Source organism: Theropithecus gelada, chromosome 4, assembly GCF_003255815.1.
Source record: "Theropithecus gelada isolate Dixy chromosome 4, Tgel_1.0, whole genome shotgun sequence".
In the NCBI taxonomy this organism is placed as follows: Eukaryota; Metazoa; Chordata; class Mammalia; order Primates; family Cercopithecidae; genus Theropithecus; species Theropithecus gelada.
Window position 1 is genome coordinate 99496367 of NC_037671.1, and position 24752 is coordinate 99521118.

Sequence of the window (24752 nt, forward strand, 5' to 3'; positions counted from 1 at the left end):
AAGAAAACATGAATTCAAGAAGACTCACATAGGTCTTTACACAGTATACTCCATATATTCTGGACTTTGCCTGACATCCTTGTTACTAGACACTAATTCCATTGACCTACCCTCTTGAAAATAACCAGAGAGTAAGACTTGTCATACTTAACACTTATTTCAAAGCCTGAGGATACTCATAACTTATAAGAAAAATATTTTTTAAATGTGTAAAGTAAAGCTAACAGGGTATGTGTGTCTTACAGAAAATCATGAACTGATTAGTTTTGTTTTGTTTTGTTTTGGAGCGAGGGTTTAATGAAGAGCTATAGAAGCTTCACTGAACCTCAGAGACCCAGAAAAACTAAGGGAATTTTCAGAATTTAATCACAGTATCTTCTCGCTCACCTCTCCAGATTTTCAGAACATATAGTGGGCATACAAAAGTCAGTAAAAAGCACCAAGGCATGTACCCCCTGCCTCTAAAATCATCCAGTTTTCCTATATGCCCTGTTGCAACCACTTATTAAAATAAGGTTACTAAATAAGTCTAATCATTGTTGCTTTTGTTAGATAATAACTTATTTTTCTAGGCATATTTTAACTTCAGCAATAAATCAGGAAATTAGAAAATTAATGAGCTTACGAATGTTGCCTCTACCAAAACATCACAACCTCATTTGACCAAGGCTTATTTAAAATCTCTACTTTCATGACATGAAAATCCCTTTAAAATATATGCTATTAAAACATTTAAATTTGGAAAACATCTGGCATGTCAAACTATTTGGGAGCTTGTGATTTTAAGTACTTTGTTTGAGGTGGTGTATTTAGAAAGAATTCACTTGTCATTCTCAGGCTTCATAGGGAAGTAGCCCTAAAAAACAAATGTATGTAGTAGTTCACTACAACCATGGAGAATCAATAGCCATCTATTTAATTTGCTAAGACAATGTAAATTAGTAACTTCCAGCCAGATGTGTGATATGCACATCAAACAAACTGCAACCTGTTCATTATGAAAATCCTGTCAACATACACAGAGCCACTTGATGACATTTCATCTAAAGCAATTTCCACATTTGCAGCTATAAAAATTGTCCTAAGAATTTTCATACAAGAAACTGAAGCTGAGACTCATAAAAGGGTAATCAATTTCAGCTTTTCATCTTGTGTGCTGTGTATATATGCTTCTGTGTGTTTATTTCCATTTTCATTCAGAGGTATAAAATGTTTTAATGTGCACCATGCTCTTTTTCCTTCTATTAATCATTTATTTATCCTCATTACATCTTTTTAAATTTGATGTAAAGTTGATCCTCTAATTCTACAGTTCTGAAGGAGTATGTAAAGTCAGGAATGACACAATCAACAGAAGAAAAAATGTACACTTATCTACTGGAAAACAAAACAGAATATTTCAAATGACTCCAAACATAAATTAAGTTTACCCATTGGGAGGTCTAACTTGCATTTGGATCATTTATATGGGTCTGTGTGACTATATACCCTGCTGTTTGATAGAAAATGATTACTAACCACAGGCACCCACCAGAGAACAGAGTGTATGTGTAACGCTTGTGATGTCTCAGACATACAAAGTACCTTCTTAAAGAATGTCCGTTTCCTTTCCATGGTAAGCAGACGTAATTTTTCACCCTTTAATACTACTGCTTCACAGAGTGGCCTATTTTATGAATTATGCTTTGCCATTCTCTCTTGCATTTATTTTAATAATATGAACAACTGTATTCATAAAATTGATGGTTTTGTTTCATGAAACCCAAAATATTGGTAAATTTTCTGTTTTGTATTAAAATATACAGCCTTCTTGATATTACAAGAATTATATAATATTAACACTGTTTACTAAGATGAAAAAAAGTAAAAGATTATTCTTAATTGTCAGCTACTATTCTTGAATGTTGAATCCTCATCTAAGCCAAATTCATTTTCTAAGTCTATTGAATTAAATTTTCTTATTAAACAAGACACAGAATAAATAGTCTTACTGCCAAGCATAATATTTCCAACTACTACATTTTTAATTTGGCAATTTAAAACAACATGAAACGAATCTAGTCCTCATCACCTATAGTATAGTCTGATTCCAAATAGCACCCCTTCACCAACTTCCTAATGTCTAAAGAGCATTCTACTAAGTGCCTGGTGTGTCAACACTTCCAACTTCCAAAGTAAACAACCTATGAGATTCCCTAAAATCACAAGAATTTCAACCTCTACCAAAAAAAAGGTGGGGGGAGCGCAACTGCACACACAAAAGAGTTCTTCATAAAGGCTTCAACCCTAAGCAACTAGACTTTCACAAACATTATACAGAACTTGCTTTCTTCACCAGCCACACACCAGGCCACGTGATCAACCTGCAGGGCCACACTGGTAACCAGAAACTATTATTGTTTCTAGCAAGAATAAGGCTGAAATGCAGGCCTCTGCAGCCTCCCTGTCAGTCGCGCCCGCAGGTGGCACCCAGAGCTCCGCTCCTCACTCAGTGAAGCAATTACACCCCGCGCGGGGCCTGGGCACCGGCCAAGACTTGCAGCGTTCGCTGGGGTCCCTTAGCTTCCTGCGAGTTAAAGTCAGATCCTCCTGGTCACTTAAGCCCCCTTTGTGGTTCAGGGGGAAAACCACTCTCTCAGAACTCTTAACTTTGATTGGAGACTCTGGTTAAAATTAAGAACTTCAAACCCCAGATTTGAAAAAATGAAACAGATGTCCTGTTTGTTAACGATAAATGCCTCCGTACGTCGGATCCTTTCCTCTCTCTCTCTTTTTCTTTCTGCCGCATTAAGTTTTATTTAATGCAGAGTTCGCTTAAAAGGTTAAGAGAGAAAAAGAAAGAGAAGAAAGCAAATATGGACTGTGATGGAAAAACTCCTAAATCTTTCTCTAGAATATAACGAAGAAAGCCTCTTCAAAAAGATGAAAGTGTTCGACCTGCCTCCTCTTGGAGCAGCCAGCACTCGAGGGTCAAAACGGCATTCCCAGTGGCCCGAGCCTTGTCTAACCCGGCTGCGCCGCCACCCCGCACTCTCGCAGAGAGCAGGGTCGCCTGGAGTGGGTGAAGGGGTCTCAGTCTTGCACTCACGTGAGGACATAGTTGACGCTGACGATACAGTGTGGCCTGGAGGAGCGGCTGTTGTGCACGATGGTCGCGTAGCTCTGCACCCATACCCAGCCTCCGTGTTTCGCCAGGAACCTGTAGTACTTGGTGGTCACCTGTCCCTTCACCAGCACTGACGGAGAGACAGGAGGCAGATGGTGGTGAACTAGCCTGCTCGGGACTAGTCCCAAATGCAATCCCTGGTGGTGAGAATTGAGGGCCCCCTGTGGGTCCTAATAACCTCACCAGGCAGGAAAGGGAGAGGACAGGCAAATTCCCAAAAGAATTGATTGTCTTGTTATATTGCATCGAGCCCTCCGGTCACCCTTATAGGGATGATAGCGGGGTGGTCGGATGTCTTCACCATTAGCAAAGAGGGGAACACTTATAGCTGGGGGTTTCCTCCAGATTTGCTTTTCTAACTATGGAAGTAAAGCTCTGGGCAGCTGAACTCTGGCGCTCACGTTCCTAGCCCGGGAGATTACGCTCAAAGCAAAGCTGTATCAAAAGCCAGGCGAGTCAACGCAAGTGAGTTCCAGCCTTGGTTTTTGTTCATCTTTAATGTGGTTCGCAGATGGGAAAAAAATACCAATAGGAGAATAATATACCTTCGCGGGGGACGGGGGACGGATTTCTCCCAGAAATGCTTCTTCCGCCTGTATTAGCTGCCCGCGGATGTTAGAGAATTAGGTGGGCCCAGTGTTAGAGCAGCCTCTCAGGAGGCCTCACACACCACCACCAACCTCCTTGGGCTCCCACCTGTCCCCTTAAATCGTGGCTCCCCCACCCCCTAACCAGGGGAAGCGCCAAGTTTGCCTGGGTACGGGGCAGGGTGGCGCCTTACGCAAATGGTGCGCGCAGCGCAGGTGGAAGGTGTCGCAGCCGTGCACATGGTGGTACAGGGTCTTCTCAATCAGGTCCTGAGGTTCGTACCCCGTCAGCTCCGCCACCCTGAGGAGAGCAATCCCTGCAGGATGAGTGCAGGTGGGGGTGCAGGGATACCCCTCAAAACACACCCTCGACAGCCCTCTGAGACCTAGCTGTCCGCCCTCACTTTCCAGGGACGGTTCAGTCGCCTCTTCTGCAAAATGGGCTCATAGGATAAACGGAAAGCTTTCAGTCACTAAGCAGGGCCGCCCTCAGGCTAAGGGAAGCCCTTTCCGGCCCTGCCCACCCACCTAGAGTCCAGAAAGATGAGCTTCATGTCCAGGCTGGCGCGAAACATAAACATATTGCTGTGTAGCTTGATCTCCGTGACGGCGCTGGGAGGCAGCGAGTGGCCCACGGCCACCAGGCCCACGTTTTGGTAGCAGCCATCGAAGGGGGACATGTCCAGGCTGTACTGGCGGATCTTCAAGTAGCCGCTGCAGTGGATGACCTGAGGCAGAGGGAGAGGGAAGGAGACTCAGCCACAGTGAGGAAGAGCCGCCAAAAGGTGGAGAAGGGGCTGAAACATGTTGAAACTCGACTCAGCCATAAACGCTGTGCTGACCACGCCCATGCACTAAGGAATCCAGTTATTGGTGCTCTAAGGTGTCTTAAGAAAGTGACTGTACAGCCACACTGAACTCACCTGGGAGCTCATAAAAAATGTAGAGGCCTGGCCCCACCAACCCTAACGCATCCGAATAGCGAAGTAGGGCCCTGAAACCTGCTAATGACGTTCAACGACATTCAAAGTGAGACCCATAGCTTCGAACTAAAGCTCTGGTTTCTAACCTCTTATGTAACGCTACGCATAAACTCTTAGGGATCCACCAAAGTTACCCGCCCCTTCAGAGGCCTTATGAACCCTTAAGGCCCATCTCTACGGGTCACAAGTTCATAGCCACCGCGGCCATCCAGTATTGGCACCCAGTTAGACTTTGTCTTTAAGCATAGTCCCCAGGTGTTCACAAAGTTCTGTGGCCCTCGTGGAGAGTCCTGGCCTGCGGCTCCTCGACGCAAGCTGGGGGCGCCCTCGCGGGTAGTCCTATGGGTGGGGACATTCCTCCCACCCGCACGCGCCTCGCTTCTTGCCGCCTCTGACTCCACCCGGAGCGGATCTTCCAGCCACGCACCTTGTAGCCGCCACACGTGAGGCCGGCGTTACGCTTGGCCAAGACGCACTTCATCCTCAGGAAGAAGGAGCGCTCGATCTCATACTCTGGGAGAGAGGAATGGAGGGAAGCTCAGGACGTGTGATACCGGCGGCGTGGGACGGCAAGCGTCTCTGCCACGACTAACTGGGGGAAAATCACAAGCGGACCGCGATGGGCCTGAGCGTCGCAGGCACATGTCTACCTTACCCTGCACGAAGTGAGAGTGGTAGGGCTGATGGGCGGTGAGCACCGCCGTCATCTCGTCGTGGTCTGCCGGGTGAATGTATTCATAAATGCTGTTTCCGGTCAGCTCTACCTGTAAAGAGGAGGATGTCGCCGCCCCCGTGGCGGTGGAATGCCCGGTGAAGGGACTGAAAGATTAGGCCAGGGGAGCTGCAGGACCATGAGGACAGCAGCCAGAATTCTGGATTCGGCCCTGAGTTCTAATGCCAGCTCTGCTTCTTGCCACCTATTGCAGCCTATCTAAGATTCAGCTTCTTTGTCTATATAATAATAAAAATAGCAGTAATAATGATGATAATAATAATAGCAGTAATAGTAGTAGTAGCAACAGCAGCAGCAGCACCCTGGCAAAGTTCTGATAAAGATATCATGAAATAGGTATGTAACCTCCTCTCATGTTTTCTGGCTTACCACAGGGACTCAAAAAATTAGCCATTGTTTGGGCCTAGGGTGGAAGGTAAAGGAGAAGGGAAGTGGAGAAATGGAGAGACTCAGACCCATTTAAGAGTCTTCCTGCCAGTTGTGAGATGTCCAGCTCCAGGTTTAGAGAAGTACCCCCTACCCACAACCCAGCCCCCTACCCCTGCTTCCAGCTCTGGCTGTAAACACTGCAGGTGGGATATGTGAACCACTCACCTACCTGAGAAAGACCCAAGTGGACTGAGGCTGTCTCTGAGATGTACATGATCTTCCCATCTGGGGCTACCACGAAGATGAAGCCATCCAGGGTCTGGGGAGGCAGAAACAGAGAGAATAGAGAGCCCTCTGGGCCATCTGGAGAAATGCGAGCAGGAGGACAGAAGTTAGTGACTTTCAGCCCAAAGTGTAGAGAGATGGAGTGGAGCAGGTCTGGCAGGAAACAGGTCATAGAAAACTAGCCACATGAACCCTTTTTGTTCATTCTAAATTTGTAAACATCTGGGGCATGCAGCCCAATGGGAAAGATCCAGACTAATTGGTGGACAAGGCTAATGCCCTGTAAGACTCAGGATCCACTGAAATGAACAAAGAAAATACATCCATATCACACACACACACACAGTCTCTGTCTCTGTCTCTCTCTCTCTCTCTCTCTCTCACACACACACACACACACACACACACAGTTCTGGGGGGGGGGGAATCACAGCCTACATATTCTATAATGAGTAATAGCAAGGTTTGGGAATAGTCGTGTAGTAGGCATTGGTTGGTCAATATGGAAGGGCTGGCAGTCTAAAGTTTGTAGGCAGAAGAAAGCTGGCCAGTGACTCTGGAAAGAGTCCAGGAGAGGCGGCGTTTAGGAGATGAGAGGTTTAACAAGGAGCAAGTCCATAGAGTAGTGCCATAGGGTGTATGTGTGTGTAAGTTTACACTGATACATCAAACTGACAGGCTCTCCATGAAGGAAAGTCTTAAGATTTTCATGGTCTCTATCTTTGTGAATAAGGCCTTAGTCCAGGCAGAGACAAGATGAGTCAGACCCTGCTCTCAAGGAGCAGGAAGTCCAGCAGGGGCAACTGGCCTGAAGACAGATATAATGACGACACAGCTGAACAGACAATGCTGAATAGGCAGGCAGCCCAGAGCCTGAGTGACCAGAGGCCTGGGGGACAATCAGGCCTTAGAGGAGCTGATATTTGAGCAGAACCTTGAACAGAAGCTTGGACTGGAGAAGAGAGAAAGAGCATTCTAGGCAGAAGGAATGAAGGGGCAAAGTCTGCTGGGTCTGGGGATAGGACCAACCTAGTGTATTCTGAGGTGATGAATTTGGTGAACCAGAGATGGCAAAGGAGCTACACCTGCAATAGATTTTGGAGCTTGAAATGTCAACTTGAGAAACCCAGAGTTGCTCTGTAAGCACTAGAGGTCTAACAGAGGTTTCTAAGGAGAAGAATAGCATGCTTAGATGTGGCATTTGTTTAATTGTATTTTGTTTGGCAGAATGAAGACAGTGATCTGAAGAGGAAGTGGAGGGGAAGAGGAGATCAGAGAAGGCAGCTGCAGCAGAGATGGTCAAGCCTGAAATGGGGCAGTCAGAAGGGGAATATAGAAAGGCGAGAATCTAATTCAAAGATGTTTCTGGATATGGACTTCATTGGTGGCAGAGAGAGGTTTACTTCAAGGTTTCAGTGAAGGCACTAAGCAGAAGGTGGCATCAATAACCAAGATTTAGTGAGATTTTGTATGAGTAGAATTCTGGGGGAGGGAGATAATGCACCTTGTTTTGGAGATGCTAAACCTCAAGTGTATGCAGATTTCCATTTAGATGTGTCCAGTTTGCAGTAGGAAACAAAAATCTGGAGTTCAGGAGGAGAGTCTAGACTAGAGAAACCAGTTGGTTTCATGTGGAGAAAGGAGTTGAGAGGCTGGTGTTGGGTGAGATTACCTGGGTGGCCTTGAAGCTGTGACAGGAGAAATAGAGCTAAACCCTTGGGGAAATTACAGAATTTGCAGGCCAACCAGTGGCAGCGAAATCAAAAGGGAGCAGGGAGAGAGAGAGAGAGAAGAATCTGGGAAATAGTGCTATTTTAGAAACTGAGGAAAGGAGACAATGTTAAATAATCAGTATCACCTCCTTCAGGTCTTAGTCCGAATGTCACCTTCTCAGTGAGGCCCTCTACAACCATCTCTTATTTTAAAAGGCACTACTCTTTCTTCCTCTCCTCTTTATTTTTCTCCATGGCACCTATACCACTTGGTACACTACACAGTGTACCTATGTGGGCTTGTAAAACTGCTCTCCTTAGAATGTAAACTCCATGAGAGCAGGGCTTTCAGTCTGACCTGCAATTGCCCCCCCTAAATTTGCGGAATGAGCGAGCTCTGTTAGGATAAGAGATGAGCATCTAATTCTTGCTATCAAAATGTGGTGAAGCCAATGAAGAGCATGATGGGTGGGAGAGATGTCAAACTGCAGGGATGTGGGAGTGAATGGGGGGGGGCATTGAAATTGGGAATGTAAGTCAGTCCTGCCAGAAATGTGGGGTGAAGGAGAGGAAATAAATTGGCAAGAGCTAGAAAGTGTCAAGGACAGTTTGGATTTTGTTTTCTTGTTTATGTTCCTGAGGAAAATTAGTTGGGAATATGAAAATATTGGGGGAAGGACATAGAGAAATCTGATAGAACATGTCTAAGAGTTAAGTGCCTTTCTAGATAAATTCAAAGGTGTGAAGGCCAGGTCAGTGAAAGAATGCTTGCCCAAGCCCTTTCTTTGTCCCATGAAACTAAAATCTCCTTGGTGTCTTGGAAGGAGAAAGGTATAGGGTAGTGGTAGGAAAAGGAGCTCCTGTCAAGAGATGCCACTCATGCCAGCCCACAGGGAAAACTTGCTTAGATTCCCCAAATGCTGCTTAGGTTCAAGGCCCCCGGGGGAAGTAGCTCCCAGTGGGCTTGAATAATAATAATGATGATGTTGCAGGGTTGGGACAAATGCAAAATCTAAAAATGCCACCGGGGTTTTGCAATTTAAAATATTTGTTCTGTGACTTAAGTAGGCAAAGAGCAATTTAAAACTGTGAGCATTACAAACCACAAAGTAATGGGAGCCTAGCATTGGTTAGACTCATTATCTGGGGGGGGTGTATGTGCTTAAGCAAAGTCCTGCACGCAGCCTGGGCTGGCTTGAAATAAAGGGGAATAGGAAGAAAAGAGGGAACCTGGGCACTACAGGGAGATAAAACCAGTTGCAGATGTAGCTGAATTGGAAAGGTGTGGGCTTAAAGCACTGAGAGAAAAAACAGATTCATGTTATTTCCTTTGGAAATTCTTCGATTCGGATGGTTCTGTGGCCTTGCCTCTTCTGCCTGATCTGGGGTGTTCCAGTTCCCTCAGCCCGATGGAGACAAATGGTGCCCCCTCCCTCGGTTAGGTTGCTCTGATGGGGCCTCCTTGGGCTACCTTCCAAACCCAACTTCTCACTTGTCTACCTTGCCTCCCTCTCAACCTCTTGAGGCATCATCTGCAAAAGCTAAAATTTTACTTTGCAGCAGCTATTGGGCTCTGAGAGGGCCTCGTGCAATCCAGATCCCTGTTTTTTGTTTTGTTTTGTTTTTGTTTGTTCGGTTTTGTTTTGTTTTTCTGAGAAACTAAAAGCCCAACTCAGGGCCAGACACTCAGACCCTCAAAGCTTATGTGCCGCCGGAAGACCTGCACCTGTACCTGGAGCAGATGGGAGCCCAGTTCTCGGCCAACGTTGTCCAGGGGGCTGGTCCGACTCGAGTGGCCCCACGCCTCGCCGAGCCCTGTGGAGACACAGAAACATCCTGTAGCCACTGAACCCGGACCTGGCAGGCAGTTTGGGACCAAGTCCCGCGACTGTATTACCCGAGCGAACACCAGCCCTTTGACTGGATACCATACGGGATCCCTCTCAATGTGGACAGCGGAGGATGGGAGAGTGTACATTTCAGTCCGTCCTCTCAGTTTCTCAGCAGAGGTTAGATTTCGTCTTCTAAACTAGACCTGGTTTCTCAGGGAGAGCTGGGCCCAGGCCAAAGGCCCCCTGGCAGGACTCCAAGTGGCCCAGGCTCCGAAAAAGCCTCCAACATTGCACCTCACCGATAACTTTCGTGTAGGTTCACTAGTGTGTTTACGGGGGTAAGGGCACTCTGTTTCTCGCCCAAAGTTTTCATCGTCGTCCTTTTCCCGGGGCCGAGCTTGTCCCAACACCCAGCGAAAGCCACTGCCAGCCCACAGCGACCTGAGACAACCGGCCAGGTCCAACCGGTCCCTGGCGGGCTTTCTGATTGGCTGCTGGGCTTCTAGCCACTCTCCTCCCCTTGGCCTCTGGCTTTAATCCCCTTCGGAAAAATTAGTTCCCTGGCGGATGATTTCCAGCCTGAAGTCTACCAGCGTCACTGATCAACCCATCTTCCTATTCCTTTCGCCTCCTAGCCCTTTGCCTTACACACAACTCATGCCCCCTACCCACCCCCCTACCACTAAAACCCGCATGGGCTTTTTCTGAAGTCAGTTACTTTGGGGTGCTAACAACCTTTTCGTAATATTTTCGTTCTCTTCTCGAATTGAGACTCATTCAACTTTTCTACGTTCCGGGTACTGTATTCTATTAACATAGACCATCTCTTTCTCTCCTTGGTGTTTCCCCATTAAGATCTTTGGAGGCTTTGCTGCAAACTTTCTCTGGTGATGCCTAAAAAAATAAAACGCTCAGGACTCTTGTGGCCGATTTTTAAAAATTTAATATGGAGTATGCTAGAGTACCCTTTTGTGGAAAGAAAAAAAAAAAAGAAGGCAAAAAAAAAAAAAAAAAAACTTTTGAAGGCCTGTGTTAAGCTATTTATGGGTGTTATCTTTTTAATAGTGCTGCTGCTAAAATTATTTTAACTAGGTAGTTAAATCCTTTTCTTCTTACACCATTAAACAAAGTTTAACATGACCTCCTACACCCCAGCCCTCAGAAAGGTGATTTACTGCGTTAAGGAGCAAATCACCAAGAAGTACACAATGATGAACACTGGCCTTGTAATATGAGGTTGGGGGCAGATATTTCAAAATAAAACATGGAGTTGGATTTTTAAAAGGTGTTGGCTAGGAGCTGCTTCCTAAGCAAGCGATCAAAGCCTTGGTAATGAGGAACCGTGAGCGCCCCTTAAACTCAAATCCAGTCTTTCTGGGTGTTTGCACATCTAAATAAATCTAACGATTTCCCCACCACTCTGCAAACACTGATGCTCCCCGCCCGCACTCGGGACTCCTCTACCTCTCTGGCTCCCGGTCAACTCCTCCCGACTCTAGCCCGCCCCAGTTTTCCTCCCCGGAGAGACTCCACTGCCCTGGTCCCTGGGGTCCTCCTGGACCATTCTGGGAGGGCCCCCGCCACAGCCACCTGTACACACCCCTTCGCCTTTTCACATTTATCGCTCTTCCCGTTTCAGCCAACCTATTCTTCGTTTCTATCACGACCTGCTCTTTTCTTTTTAAATCCCGGCTCAGACATACCCACTCAGAAGGAGTGGCAGGAGGGATTGGCTGCGGAGGCCACACGGGGGAAAGGAGAAAGGACCCTGTCGGGAAAGCCGAGGACGCCGGCGACGCTGGCCCTTGGGCTCTCTGGGGCCTACGGAGGCCTTAAACCCCAAAGCTTGGCGGGGACCAAGGGCCGGGGCACTCGGGCGAGCCCACAGCGGGCGGAGACTGCGTTGTGACTGGGAGCAGGTCTCGCGCGGCTCCCGGAAGGGTACGAAGCCTGCGCTGAAGGCCAACAAAACGTCTTCAAACTAACGTTTTGAGGGTCTCCCAAAGCGGCTGTAAGATACCCGAAGCGGCCTCCCAACCAGAATGATCTGAAAATCCCCCCAGGCTGGGCTCGGGATAAATACTCGTTCTGAACTCCCGGTGCCAGCCTAGGCTGTTTGTTGTTTCGGGTTTCGGCCTCATTAGTATGCGCCTACAAGGGAAAATAAGACTTCCCCACTGGTTAATAAACAACCCGTCCGGCACAGGTTAACAGGAGCCTTCCTCGCCCTCTCCTGCCCCACCCCCGCCACCTTTTAAGGAACCTTTTGCTTTCCCGGAGGTTTGCCTTCTCTTTCTGTTACCCGTAGAAATCTCACGATTGTGTCTGAGTTAATGTTTTATAAAGGACTGGCTACTCTCGTCTACCTGCCGGGCTTTCCCGATCTAATATCGAGGGAACCTCCCCAAGTCCCAGTAAGGGGTCCCCCCTCCCTAAAGTCTCGAAGTGGGGTAGAGACCTCCTCCCTGGACCCCCTCGCCTCCTGCCTTCGTTGACGCGCTCTGGCAAACCCAATTTCAGTTGGCGAGGGGGTAAGCTGAGATTTCGTTTCTGCACTTGACCTACCGCAGAAAATTCGCAAATCCTTTGATTGTCTGTTTAAAATGAGGAGGAAACCAGCTCCCTTTGCGGCGGGATTACAGTGGGAACAAGATCTAAAGATTCTCTTGTAATTCGGTGAGGCCGAGGGAACGGGGTTTTGCAAAGGAGAAAAGGAGCTCTGTGAGGGAGGCGATAACTAAATCGGGTTTTAGACAAAAGGATTTTCCTCAGCTAAAGTGGCCGAAGACAAAGGAAAACAGAATCTATTTTGGAAGATTTCCAAGATATGCCACATTAACCTTAGCTGATAAATTTTGCTTCTCCCAGGCCCCCGTCTTCCCTTAAAGTCTGGTTTATCATATTTACATAAGTAGCATTAGAAGGGATGTATCTATTATGGATCTAAAGGGCTAGCTCACATTTCCTGTGAAACCCAGGCAAGTTTCACTGTTGCTTTACCCTCCGTTCTCGGTTGAGCCATTTCCATTTAAATACCCCCTGACCCAAGGATTACCTCAATGGACTGACTGCACGGGTTTTGTAATTTCCTGAAAATGAGATTTCGATTTATAAAACAAGAAACCAATTAGTAACCAAATGAGGCGAAGTAGATCCACTAAAATTGACCTAATCCCACAGGCACCATTTAGGCCCGTTCTTGGCGAATGAATGATGAGCCCCAGTCTAGCGTGAGCTCAAAGCATCATCCAGCTGTGTTATTGCAAGCAGCAAAAATAAATTGATAGAGCTTTTCCTTCGGAATGAATTTCATACCCTTGACAAAATATAGATTACAGACCCGGCATCATCACCGCCTTCACTCAGACAGGAAAAGGAGGAAGAGAAGAGTGTGTTCTGTTTTTTTTTTAATTTTTTATTTATTTTAATAAATAAACGCTACATCTCAATAGAAATGTATCCTCCTTGCAGTCCTTCCCGGGAACCTTCACCTCCTCAACTAATTGAGGTGCCTTTTAGGCAATGGAGGAGGGTGGACGGAGGCGCTGTTTCATGACCTGACCACGGCTTGGTGACTGAGGAGGGGAAAGCCCTCCGAGGCTGAGGCCACTGCGGTTCCTGAACAACTTGTCTCAACCAACTGAGTGTCCCTTGAGAGTGTGTAGGAGAGTCTGATCCGGGGGTGGGGGGTAATCCTGAAAACCCCAAATCCCATGTATCCTTCCGGGCCTGCGCATCGTCGCTAAATGAGTACTGTCCAAGTCTTCCCCGGGCTGAGACGTTGAGTGGCCTTTGTGTTTAGCCTCCTGGCGCCTCCGCGGCCGGGCTCTTTGGAGAAAAAAAGTGACTGCAAATGGGTGCTACCAGCCCGAACCAAGCTCCTGGAGCAGTCACTGGCAGGAGGCCGCTTCACGCACCAAGGCGCACCCGACCCCACCTCTGGCGCTGCTGCCCTCCTCTGCCTGCGGCCCTCTACGGCCAAGGGGCCTGTGTGGTTGACCTGAGGGCATCGGCTAGCGCGCCGGGCCAGGTCTTGTTGCACGCAGCAGCCTGGACCCCACAGTGTGTGCCTGCACTCGGCAGTGCCCTGATTTCTCCTGCCTGCCGATCCCAGTTCAGAGACACCGCGGCCGTGCCCAGGGAATCCACTAATGTTACTGTAAATGTGGGGTAGAGGCCTAAGGTTACAGCGCTGACTCTCTCTCTCTCTCTCTCTCTCTCTCTGCGCCTTCGCGGAGCTCCAGCCCCGGAATTTGGGCTTCCCATAGGCATAGAGCCTGCGGGCCAACCTGGCTGCCCGAATTGGAGTCAGCCGCCAAAAGACTGCAGAAACCCAAGGAGGGCGGGGTTCGGCCAGACTAAAACTGGGGGCGAAATTCATGCAGGGTTCACGAGACAGTCCTGCGTGACGGCCGAAAAACGTCAATCGATGTCGCCCTGGGACTCCGTGTCTTCGAATGCGGCCCAGCTTTGGCGATGCCACCTCTCTAGAGGCCCGCGCTGGCGTGGCCAAGCCCAAAGTCGCAGGCGAATCCACTTCGGTTCTACTTGGCGCAGGGACTCGGACGATGGCACCTAACCCGCCTTCCCAGGAACTGCCCAAACAGACTGGATCTGGACCTAAGATTTAGACGACTGCTTGCCCTTCGGGGGCAGTGGCCGGGACGGCATGAGGGGCTGCTGCACACACCTGCTCCAGCGGGACCTCTGATCCGGGCAGGGGGTGGCACCTGGGCCGGCCTGGGGAGTGAGGAGACTGTGCTGAGACCACGAGGTAGGCCCTTGGCTGGAGCCACCGCAGACAGAGGATGGGACACACCGCGCAGACCTGGCTGACTGCGTGCTTTGGACGGTGCGGGAGGCGCGACGGGGGCCTGGACCTAATTGTCCCCTGTCGGCCCTGAGCCGCGAGGCCGAGAGACAAGGCGCAGGAACCGCCTATTGGTGGGGCTGCCTGCGGAAGGAAGTTTACTCTGCCGTGGACACTGTTTTAGCACTTTCAGAGTAGCAGGACCATCCCTAAATAATTGAGGTTCCCCTTCCTCCACACAAAATTTTAAAATTTCACGGATCAGAGACTGGCAATGGGTGGCCCATGAAAATCATTAGATGTTAGCAAAGTACAAGCCTCATTTTCCTGAGAAATACCTGGTGGTACGGAGAAATGCGGTGAGAATCTATGGGCTCTCATTCTGTGTCCACATTTGGGTCTGTAAAAGCTGGAAGCTGCCAAGATTTCTTAGAACTGAACAACAACTGCCCTAGAAATTAGATTTGTCCTTTAGAAATTCAGCCCTGTTTTATCATTAGATGAGTGATTGCACCCTGCTTGAAAGCATCCCACAATAGCTTATAATACCTGTTTTTGTTGTTGTTGTTTTTATTAGTGATCCCTCCCTTAAAAGAAAAAAGTATCCTTTTTTATTGATCTGATCTACAATTTCTAGCACATAAATCCGCCTTGCAAATGCTCTGCCCGTAGTTTAGTTCTGCACTCCACATTTTAAGTCAACATCAAAACTGGAATTAAACACAGAAAACCAGCACGGAGCGTAAACTGTGCTTAAAGGCCTTTAAATGAGAAAAACTTCTGTAAGAAAATAAACATGGAAACCTAATGCTCAATCATTTCCCCAAGAAGCAAGAAAAACAGCCTTAAATCACCGACCCACGTGGGAAATGGGGCCTCCTTTTCTTTTTCAGTTCTCTGCCTCAAAAAAAAAAAAAAAAAAAATATATATATATATATATATATATATATATATATATATATATCGCCATTAAGGATTTCAATCTTCAGGTGAAAATTATAGAAACCGTCTGCGGAAGTTGTTTAATCACCCTTGTCTGTTGTAGAGACGATCTTTCCTGAGTAGTTACTAATTTCAACTCTCTGATTATTTTTATTTTTCCAAGACATCTTGTCAATGAAATGGCAATGTGATGTTACCAAGATTTTGAATAGCTATAGATTAGAAAATATATCTGATCCTTTCAAAGTTTATTATGAAAGCCACTACACACCCAGCCAAAATTGCTTTATAGCTGGATAACAAATATATATCTCTTTGTAGTTGAATTTGTCGTATTTTGCACACAAATAAAGTCATGCTATTTTTTAGATCCTGTCCCTCTGGCTTTGATAATACCAAAAATTGGTACATTTCCATGTGCCTCGATTTTTTCTTCACAAGGCTACTTTGGAATATAATATGTCACTAATTGGGAGATATGAAGTGTTAGTGATTTCTCAATTATCTTTCCTAATTTTCTTTTTCTCTGAAATCTCCAACCTAATGCTTTATTCTTAATTATTTCAGGTACCCATATCCCATTTCTCTGTTCTCCCATTCCCGCATTTTCACCTAAACAGTTTAACTTCATCTACTCAGGCAAATAAAAGCTGAAACTTGCCCCCAGACACGGAAGCTACTAGACTTGGGAGGAAAACAAAAAAGTGTATTCGGCAAATGAAAAGGGAAGGGAATTAGCTGTATTTAAGGTGTATTTAAGGATATTTATTCTTTCAAATATAATTATGAAATGATTTTTGTTAATTTAACTTATAGACTTTTGGCATTACAGTGTATTAGCGATGAAATAGTATATGAACAAAACTGAAGTTTTACAGCAGTTTTATACCTACAGCTATGTCACCAGATTAATAATTATTTAGATTATATAACTTACAAAATTCATATATTACCTGTGATAAGACATTTATACCTATCTTAATCTCATCCTTAAAATTCTGTTGAGGACCTACTATGTACTAAGATGGCTTCAAGATAGATGTAAAGATGAATTTCATGTTCTAACAAATTCCATTTAACACCACTAGAAAAGATTACATCCATATAAAGTGATCAGTTACCCCAACTGCCTTGGACCCCAATCTTGTCCACTCTCAGCCTTCAGTCAACACTGAACCTAAATTTGGCACCCCCTACAGGTTGTGCCTGGTCTTGCGATTGTGACTATTTTATTGCTTTGAAAGCTGTTGTGGTGTTGTTGTTGTTGTTGTTGCTGTTGTTGTTGTTGTTTAATATTCTCAAGAGCTGTGTTTGGGTTTTGGGTTTTTGAAGTTTGTCCACCGTCAAAATTAAAACCTCATCCCTAGAAGCCAGCTGTTCTGATGACCCTGTCTAGCTCACTGGGTGGAAGCTGAGGGTGAGTTATGAGCTCAACAGTAGCTGGAGAAACAAATGATGTGCCCAGAGTTCACACATCGTCCACCCCCTCCACCCCATAAACTCACACTCACCCACAGAAGGGAGAGAAAGGAGGGGTCCGGGGCTGGAGGGGGGGGGGAAGGTGAGGGGGCTGCAGAAAGCACAGTGGCTGTTAAAGTAGCCAGAGGGGACCATCCTGGCCACCAAGAGGACTCCAGCGGAAGCTTTCATTGGCGCTCTCTTTAAAAATAACGAGAGGTTGGCTGTGAGAGTTTACTTTTTGTTCCTATTTATTTATAACGCGACTTACAATGTGTAGAGTTAGCACTTAATTAAGCAAAAAGGCTTGCTCTTTTAAGAACAAAAACACGAACAACAGCAGAAAACAGCCCGATATCCTCCCAGCTGCGCCTGCCCCGGGTCTGCACCAAGCCGACTAGCGTCCCTGGCCGGGCGACTCCCCGGGCTCTCCCGGCCGGCTCGGTGCCTGCCCCAGAACGCCGCGTTGCTATTCTCCTCCCGCGATTACTCGCAGCCCCACAAGCAGCACCATATGCTGCTTCTGATCAAACAGCGAGCGACATCGGCACAGATAATTGACGAGACCGGCTGGAAATCACGCAGAAAGGGAGCCCACTGAGACCGCAGGGGCTGACAAATCACTGCTAATAATCCTGTTAGGAACAGTGCGGCCAGCGGAGTTCGCAATAGCTTTATTTTTATAAAGTAGGCGCTGACAGTATAAAAGACAACGAGATCTCTTTTTTAAATAGAAGGCAGTGTGGTATAATGGTAATTATCCCATCAACAATTCATAGCACAGTGTGAATGGGAAATGTGGTTTTTGGTATATAAGTTCCCCTTCTTCTTCTTCTTCTTCGTTTTAAATTATTTATTTATTTATTTATTTACTTTTCAGGTACTTTAGACTTTCATTTCTTTTTTCCCCCGCGGTTTCCAGGGTCAGAGAAGAACTGTTCAAGGAACTGCTTTAGGAGGGAACGACTAAAACATCACTTGTAGTTTGAAGGTAGAACTGAACTATAATTTGAAAGTTTTCCTTTGGCTTGGAGCATGTTTTGCAGGCTTTTTGACTTAGATAATAACTTTAATGTCATGATCAAGCAAAGTGAAACTGCAAACCCAATAATGACTGTTTCCTGCCCATCCATTCATTTAATGGAAAACCACAAACCCCAAACATCTAAAATCAACAACAGCAAACACCTCCAGGGGTCAAATCAGAAGTTCTCATTTGTAAATAAACAGAATTCTTTCTTTTGGATTTTTGTTTGTTTGCTTGTTTAGTAATCCCTCTTTTACACTTCTGAATCCCCTTCTCCCAGCAAAGACATATCCAATATATATTTTTTAAAAATCTGTTTGTATTATTTGAATGCAAGTAAAGGAAAAGATGGGCAAATGGAAAAGTGTACTTTTCTAATAAGTATAAATGGTTTTATACAGGACACTGTTCTATGAAAGCTGCACTGTCCTCACATAGTGAATCTTGATAATCTAAATACGAGTTTTAAACCAAGTCAACAGCTCAGCTATTCTAACTTCTAGGCCTTATTGGACGATTTTCTCAGAATCCATTTGCCAACCTGACAGCCAGAAGATATTTTCTAAGCGGGCTAGCCATCTTAATTCAATCTTATGTATTTTAGGACTAGCCTATTATCTTACAGATAACACCAAGCCCACAGTTGCAAATCATCAAGCTCCAGAGTTATTCCAGAATCTGCGAATGTCTTGAAAACTCAGAATAAATTTGCTTAGAATTTATTTAAGAACCTGAGTAAATTCAGGCATACTTGTTCACAAATATGCATGTTACCCATTTGCAAAACTTTAGACATATAGAGAAATTATTATCTGGCATATCTAGCTCCAGGTACATGGGTCTATCTACACCTGGCAAAAAATACAGAATTTGGCAGTGCTCTGGCTTTTTACTGGACAAAATTCTAACAAGAGGAGTAAAAAAGAAAGTCATGTTTGGATTAGTAGTACTTTCAATTGAGCCTAGTATCTGAAGTGTTGACAAAAGGACTGTTGGGCTGCTTCCCAACCAAACATATCTGATGGACTGAAGAGAAAGTATTGATGGGGAAGTAGAGGGAGCCTCGAAAAAGCGACAGAAATTCTGAGTTCAGTGAGGACCTTAGTGAAGTAGCCGAGCTAAACTTCCCTTTGCAGAATATATATGTAAATATGTATGCATTTCTCTGGTCACTGGTTTCGGCTCATTGCCTGGCAAATCCCCTGCCCCTTCTGCATTTGAAATTCCATCTGGTCAAAGTCACTTACCTTCTGGGAACACGACTCTCATTTTGAGATAGCTGGTCGTGAGTCTGATTATGGATGCTTTGTCCAGCTGCGAGGTGATAGCCGAAGGCAAAGGCAGTAATTTAGCCAGTTCATAAAATTCACTGTTTTCCTTCTCCCTCCTAGTCCGGGCAGCATTTTTGGACTTTTCTTTCATTGTGTCTTGTTCCCCCTTTCTTCTTACAACGTAAACTCCGCAGATTCATCCAAAACAAAAAATAAACTTTCAATTAGAGATCATATTTGGCAAAAACATAAAATATACTTTGAATAAAGAGGCTGAAGTATTTGCACCAAGAACAGTGTATTAATGGCAGTAAAAGACCAGCGGGGGTGAACGGAAAATATTTTCTTTGAAAATGAGGGATGCAGTATAGGAAAGTTGCTGATCCACGGAATTTGGGCAATCCTGGGGGTCCTCGGGGTATCAAATGCCGGTGGGACCCCTGAGGAGCCAGCCTTTTCTTCTACTCCGAGCTGCGAACGCTGGTCCTCGGAAAATCGACATAATAATCCCCGACGTTTGTTCTTCAGTCTCGCGGCATTTAAGGTATCTCCGAGCCCCTTTAGGAAGAGCAGGAACTCCAGACAACTCTTTCAAGGCCCTGTGAAGACAACAACATCAGAGCATAAGAGATCCGCGGCTCCACAACCACTCACACATTTGTCCCAATTCCAAAAACACGGCCGGAAAGGGACTCAGCGTGCCTAGCCAGGCGTTTTGGGTTTGTTTTTAAAGAACCGGATAAATCGGCAGCGAGACGGCCCCCTGCAAATAATGCTGGCATTCCCTGACTCATGCCAGCCACATCCTCCAGACCCCTGGGAAGTTGCCCAAACAACAAAATGCATATTTTTTAAGACCCGCAAGAGACCTTCCGCTGCGGGTCCCCGAGCCCGCGCCCAGGTTGGGTGCATGTCCCACGAAAGCAGGTTTCTACAATTCAGAATTCCTCCACGGTGCGGCGGGGGCCTTTCAGCTCCCGACCTTGGCAGATGTGGACCTTGGCTACCTCTTTAACTTGGGCCTTAAGTCTGAGGGATTCCTCAAAAAGTGACACTTACACACCAAGTCCCTCGGGACTCCCAAGGCGACCCAGCGATCTGGCTGCCCAGCAGGGGCGGCAACAAGCGGGGTCCGGCAGCGCCAGGTTAACAGGTGGCGCGCTCGCGACAGCCCCTCGCAGGCGCCCTGGGGGTGGGAGGGGCCGCGGCCTCTCCCACACCGCCGCGGAGCTCCGGGGTTGCTGGTAGGGCGCGGGATGTCTTCTGCTTCACCTACCTTCAGTCCCCACAGGCGGCAGAGGGTTCGGGGGCGCCCATCTCTTAATTGTACTCATGCCTACCGTCCAACCCAGCGGCTCCGCCGGCCTCTCCGCTTCCCACCGGCAGAGAGGAGCAGAGCATTCCCGGCTCCCTTTTCTGGATCATGAATTGGAGGAGCGGTGCGTGGCAGAAAAAGGAGGATGCAAGCTTTGGGAAGAGTGAGGTGATTTTAGAATCCTGGTCCTCCGTAGTTGCTACGAAGCCACTTCACTATTATTCCTAATTGGAAGCCGAAAACTGTCGCCCGTAACTTCTTTATAGCTTAAGGGTTTAGCTTCAACTTCACTCCCGGGCCGCCTCTCTCCCGCCCTCCCTCAATGCCACTCACAAGCCTTCTAGCCTCCCATTGGCCTGGCCCGGCCAGGGGCGAGGCGCTTATTGGCCAACAGGGATGAGTGACACGAGTCGGCCCCGCGCCGCCCTCCGCGCGTCCAGGCTCCGGGGTCTGGATCTTACTATCCGCTCCGCCGCTGGGCTCCTAATGAGCCCCGGGTGCGGGGTCGGCGCTGTCCGGTTGCCGCCGCTGCTCGCGGCCTCCTGGGCCTTCCCGACATCGTGTGCGACCCGCGTTCCTCGGGCTCCCTGGGGTCGGGTGGTTAAGCGCTCAGTCCAGCGCGGCGGCCCAGAAGAGCCGGGGACGTCCGGAGGCAGCGGAGGTCGGACCGGCTGGTTAGTTCTACCGGCGGAGGAGGCAGGGTTGGCCCAAAGGCCCATCCCGCTGGCAGTCGGGGGCCGACGGCATGCGCGAGGCCGGTTTTGTGCTTTATTTTCTCTTTCTGTGAAACCATGAAGACACGGAATTCATTGCCAGAGGAAATAAATACAATAACTGTCTTTAAATTAATCCCAAAGAAGTGCGCCTTTTTCTAAACGGTTTGGGTTTGGGGGCTGATTTTTTTCACTGTGGAAAGCTCGATCAGGGAGTTTTCCTGTGGGGAGAAGCGAGGGGGACACTAGGGGAACACGTTACATTTCAGGGCAAAATAGAATGATTGATATATAGAGATACATATCACAACAGTCCGTTATCTTAAACATTAGCCAACTCTTTGTCGGATTTTGTTCAGGAAACAAAAGTCCAACATGACTATTCCTTACAGAAAGGATACAGTCTGCATGAATGAACTTAACGATCCTCACAGTTCCCTAATAGGAGCTCACAATTCCCTAATAGGAGCTGGTTAAACAAACGCTCACCAGGACTCTCCCTGAGTAATTATCTCCTAGAGACCCTCTAATTTGAAACGCCTTCTCTTTCTCTCATCTGAGAAAACACAACAGATAGCATAGAGAAAAACTCAAATTGTCCCAAAACAATTGTTGTGCTCACCAATCACATCCTACAGACTCGATTCCCGGCTTGGTTTGGGTACTGCCTGTGACCAGATTCGGCTCCCGGAGGTGCGTTTGGGGGGAGTTGTTTCATCTGTCATGAAAATCAGTGAGAACACCAGTGACTGGGCACTCATCCTCTCGTTTGTGGCGCTAATTGCCATTGAGAAAATAAATACTTTGAAGAGGGGTGTGTGCCATTCTGCTGATATTCAGAACAACTTTAAGAGTGTTTGTTCAAAAATACAGACATCTGCCACCTCCTTGCTGCCCGATGGCAGTGAGATCCTCGTAGAAGGACAACAGGAGCTTTCTGGTGGTATTTACACATCTGGGCAACACCTGGCTGGAGGAAGTGAACTTTTTGGATAGAAAGAAAAAGAAAGAAGCACGGAGATTTTGTACGTCTTTCAAAACTGGAATCCGGCTAATGGACTCCAATCCAGGAGGAGTCATTTCCCCAGTGACTGTAGCCACTTACAGACCTGGTTCTGGGCGGCTTTCAACCACGCAGTGATGCACTTTTAACAAACATATCTAGAAGATAGCGAGAGATGCACTGTGGCTCACTTATACACAAGATTCCAGAAAGATCAGATAAGGTCAAGTTGGCTACTACATGTAAAGTCGGGGGTGGAGAGTGCGTGTGGAGAGGGAAATAAACTTTCTTGACCCTCCTCTCCCCTCCAACCAGGTCAGATATAGCTGCCAGGCAAAGCAATGACACTTAGGGTTAAGAGGAGGTTTTCTATTCGACTGTGTTCTAGAGAGGATTTCCGTCAAGTCTGCGGTTACTCTAACCCTATCTCTACTTAAAACAACATGCCAGTGTGCAAGTGCCTCTCAGGGGTCTGAAACCTGTGCCCACAGCAGGAACTTCCGGGGAGTGGGGGGCGGGGAGTCAGGTAATGCTGGGTTTCCAGAAGAAGAAATGCAGTAATTTTGCCTTCAGAAGCAAGATGGGCAAAATGAGTAAGGAAGTCTTCACGCTTAAAGCGGACGTCCTGGGGGGCTGGGCGGGCTGTTCCAATGTCCCAGCGAAGCTCAGTTGTCAATGAGACGAGTAGATGTTTAATAAACAAAGTGAATGCACGACCACGAGGTGACGGCCTCTCGCTAAGTCCTCAGCACACAACTGTCTGAGCCGCGTTTACCGAGAGAGTGAATTAGCATGACGACGTAACACCTGTTTTTCTAATCTTTGAACCTAGGTTGGAGCCTGAACGCTGCTCCTTCACTCCCCCGCCCGGGCCCAGGGACCCGGCTTTGCACCCTCCCCGCGACCCTGCCTGCCAATCCCCCGATGCGCCCTGTAGCCGGAGGCGTGAACCGTGAACCGGAACCTCAGGTGCCTCCCACGTGTTCTGAGAATTTGCGTTCGCCTCTATCATGGGAAATTTTAAATGAATTTCTTGAAGCTCAGAGACTAATCGTACCATCCGCTTTGCCAATATAAGGAGAAAAGCCCCAGAAAGGAAGAGACGGTCACCGGCGACCCACTATCCCTAAATAGTGATCCTTATAGAGTCTAGGCCGCCACTTCCTTGAGCCAGTGGCCTTAAAACTTAGCCTCTGGCCCTCAGGCATCCAGAGTGCGAGCCTGATGTGGGAGAAAACCCATGCGGGGCTGCAAAAAAAGTATCTCCCTCCTTCCCCTACCAAGCAGGGCGAACAGCTCAGTGTGATGGCGACACTGTTCCCCCAAGAGTCCCTGCCACCTCTGGGGCAACCCAGGATGCTGCCCTCATGGAGTCTGCCCTGGACCCCGGAGGCCAGGATGTGCAGGCTTCCGTGAGTCTACCCCAGTGGTTGCCGGGAGCCACTCCGGGTGGATTCGGGAACCAACGCGCCTGTGTGCGCAATGTCCAGCATACCACGAGCACCCGGATAGAAGGGGGAGTGGGCATCTCAGGCGCCTTCTGACCCCTCCCCGCAAAAGGCAAAATCAAGACAAGAGAAGTTGAACTTTCGGTTGTAAAAGAACGAGTGAACGCATAGTGGAATTCCGGTGCAAACCGCTGAACCGGGGTTCAATGCCTCGGCCCCCGACCCTTGCTCTGGCACAGACCTCCACCCTGCCTTCCGATAACTCCTCTAATGACTCTTCTTTGCTCCAGGTTGTTTGAGTAACTTATCAAAACTAGAAAGATTTCTGTCCACTACCATTCTCTTTATTTATTTATTTATTTATTTATTTATTTATTTTTTGCAAACTGCTAGGGACGCACACATACACATTTGCATGCTCGCACATTCCACATGCACAGTTGCACAAAGCACACAGACATGGATTTGCTCAATGTCCAAGGTGAGGATGAAGGATATATTTATAATCAAGATACAAAATCTGAAGATGGTCACTCGAACATCTCAGTATGTTATATCCAGATGTTCACTCTATCACTGAAAAGGACAAGTTATCTAGGGACATATTATTGTCTTAGGAAATATTAACATTTCCTACTTCCAAGTATATTCGTTAATGTAATCCTGTCCTAGACTCATTTTATCACCACATTTAGACATTTACATCTCTGTGAGTCGTTATGATGTTGAGGCAGAAACAAAGGCCACTTGTAGCCTTGACCCCAAAGTGTAGAAGGAGCCCCCCAAAATAGGGTCATATTTGCTATGTTAGAAATTATGGTAAATATTACTTGTCTGATCAAGACGTTTTGAAAAGTATATTTTATGTATATAAATATTTAAAAAAACCTTTTTCCGAGGTACTGCTTTTCAGTTGTCTCCCTAAATTGACCCTTGAAATACCCCAAATTCACTTCAGTGGTTACACATTGGAAAAAGAAAAAGAAAAAAAAAAGAAAATCCACCAAGTTGGAAAATGAGATTGGCGAATACAAGTAAGGGTTTCATATAGTTTCTCTAAATATTATGGTTAATTTTTCAGATATTGGAAACCGTGG

At 46.9% G+C, this 24752-nt stretch overlaps 1 protein-coding gene across 1 annotated transcript in view; it reads right to left on the reverse strand.

Annotated features, from left to right (window-relative positions):
* Window positions 1-20768, reverse strand: part of SIM1 (SIM bHLH transcription factor 1) — a 75181-nt gene extending 54413 nt beyond the window's left edge. The window contains exons 1-9 of the mRNA XM_025383463.1: window positions 20453-20768; window positions 19153-19775; window positions 9568-9650; window positions 6068-6157; window positions 5392-5500; window positions 5164-5249; window positions 4282-4481; window positions 3948-4054; window positions 3089-3236 (exon numbers count right to left, since the gene is read on the reverse strand). Coding sequence (XP_025239248.1) covers window positions 3089-3236; window positions 3948-4054; window positions 4282-4481; window positions 5164-5249; window positions 5392-5500; window positions 6068-6157; window positions 9568-9650; window positions 19153-19327 — 998 coding nt within the window. The 5' untranslated portion in view covers window positions 19328-19775; window positions 20453-20768. The remainder of the gene's footprint in view (window positions 1-3088; window positions 3237-3947; window positions 4055-4281; window positions 4482-5163; window positions 5250-5391; window positions 5501-6067; window positions 6158-9567; window positions 9651-19152; window positions 19776-20452) is intronic.
* Window positions 20769-24752: the final 3984 nt, after the last annotated feature.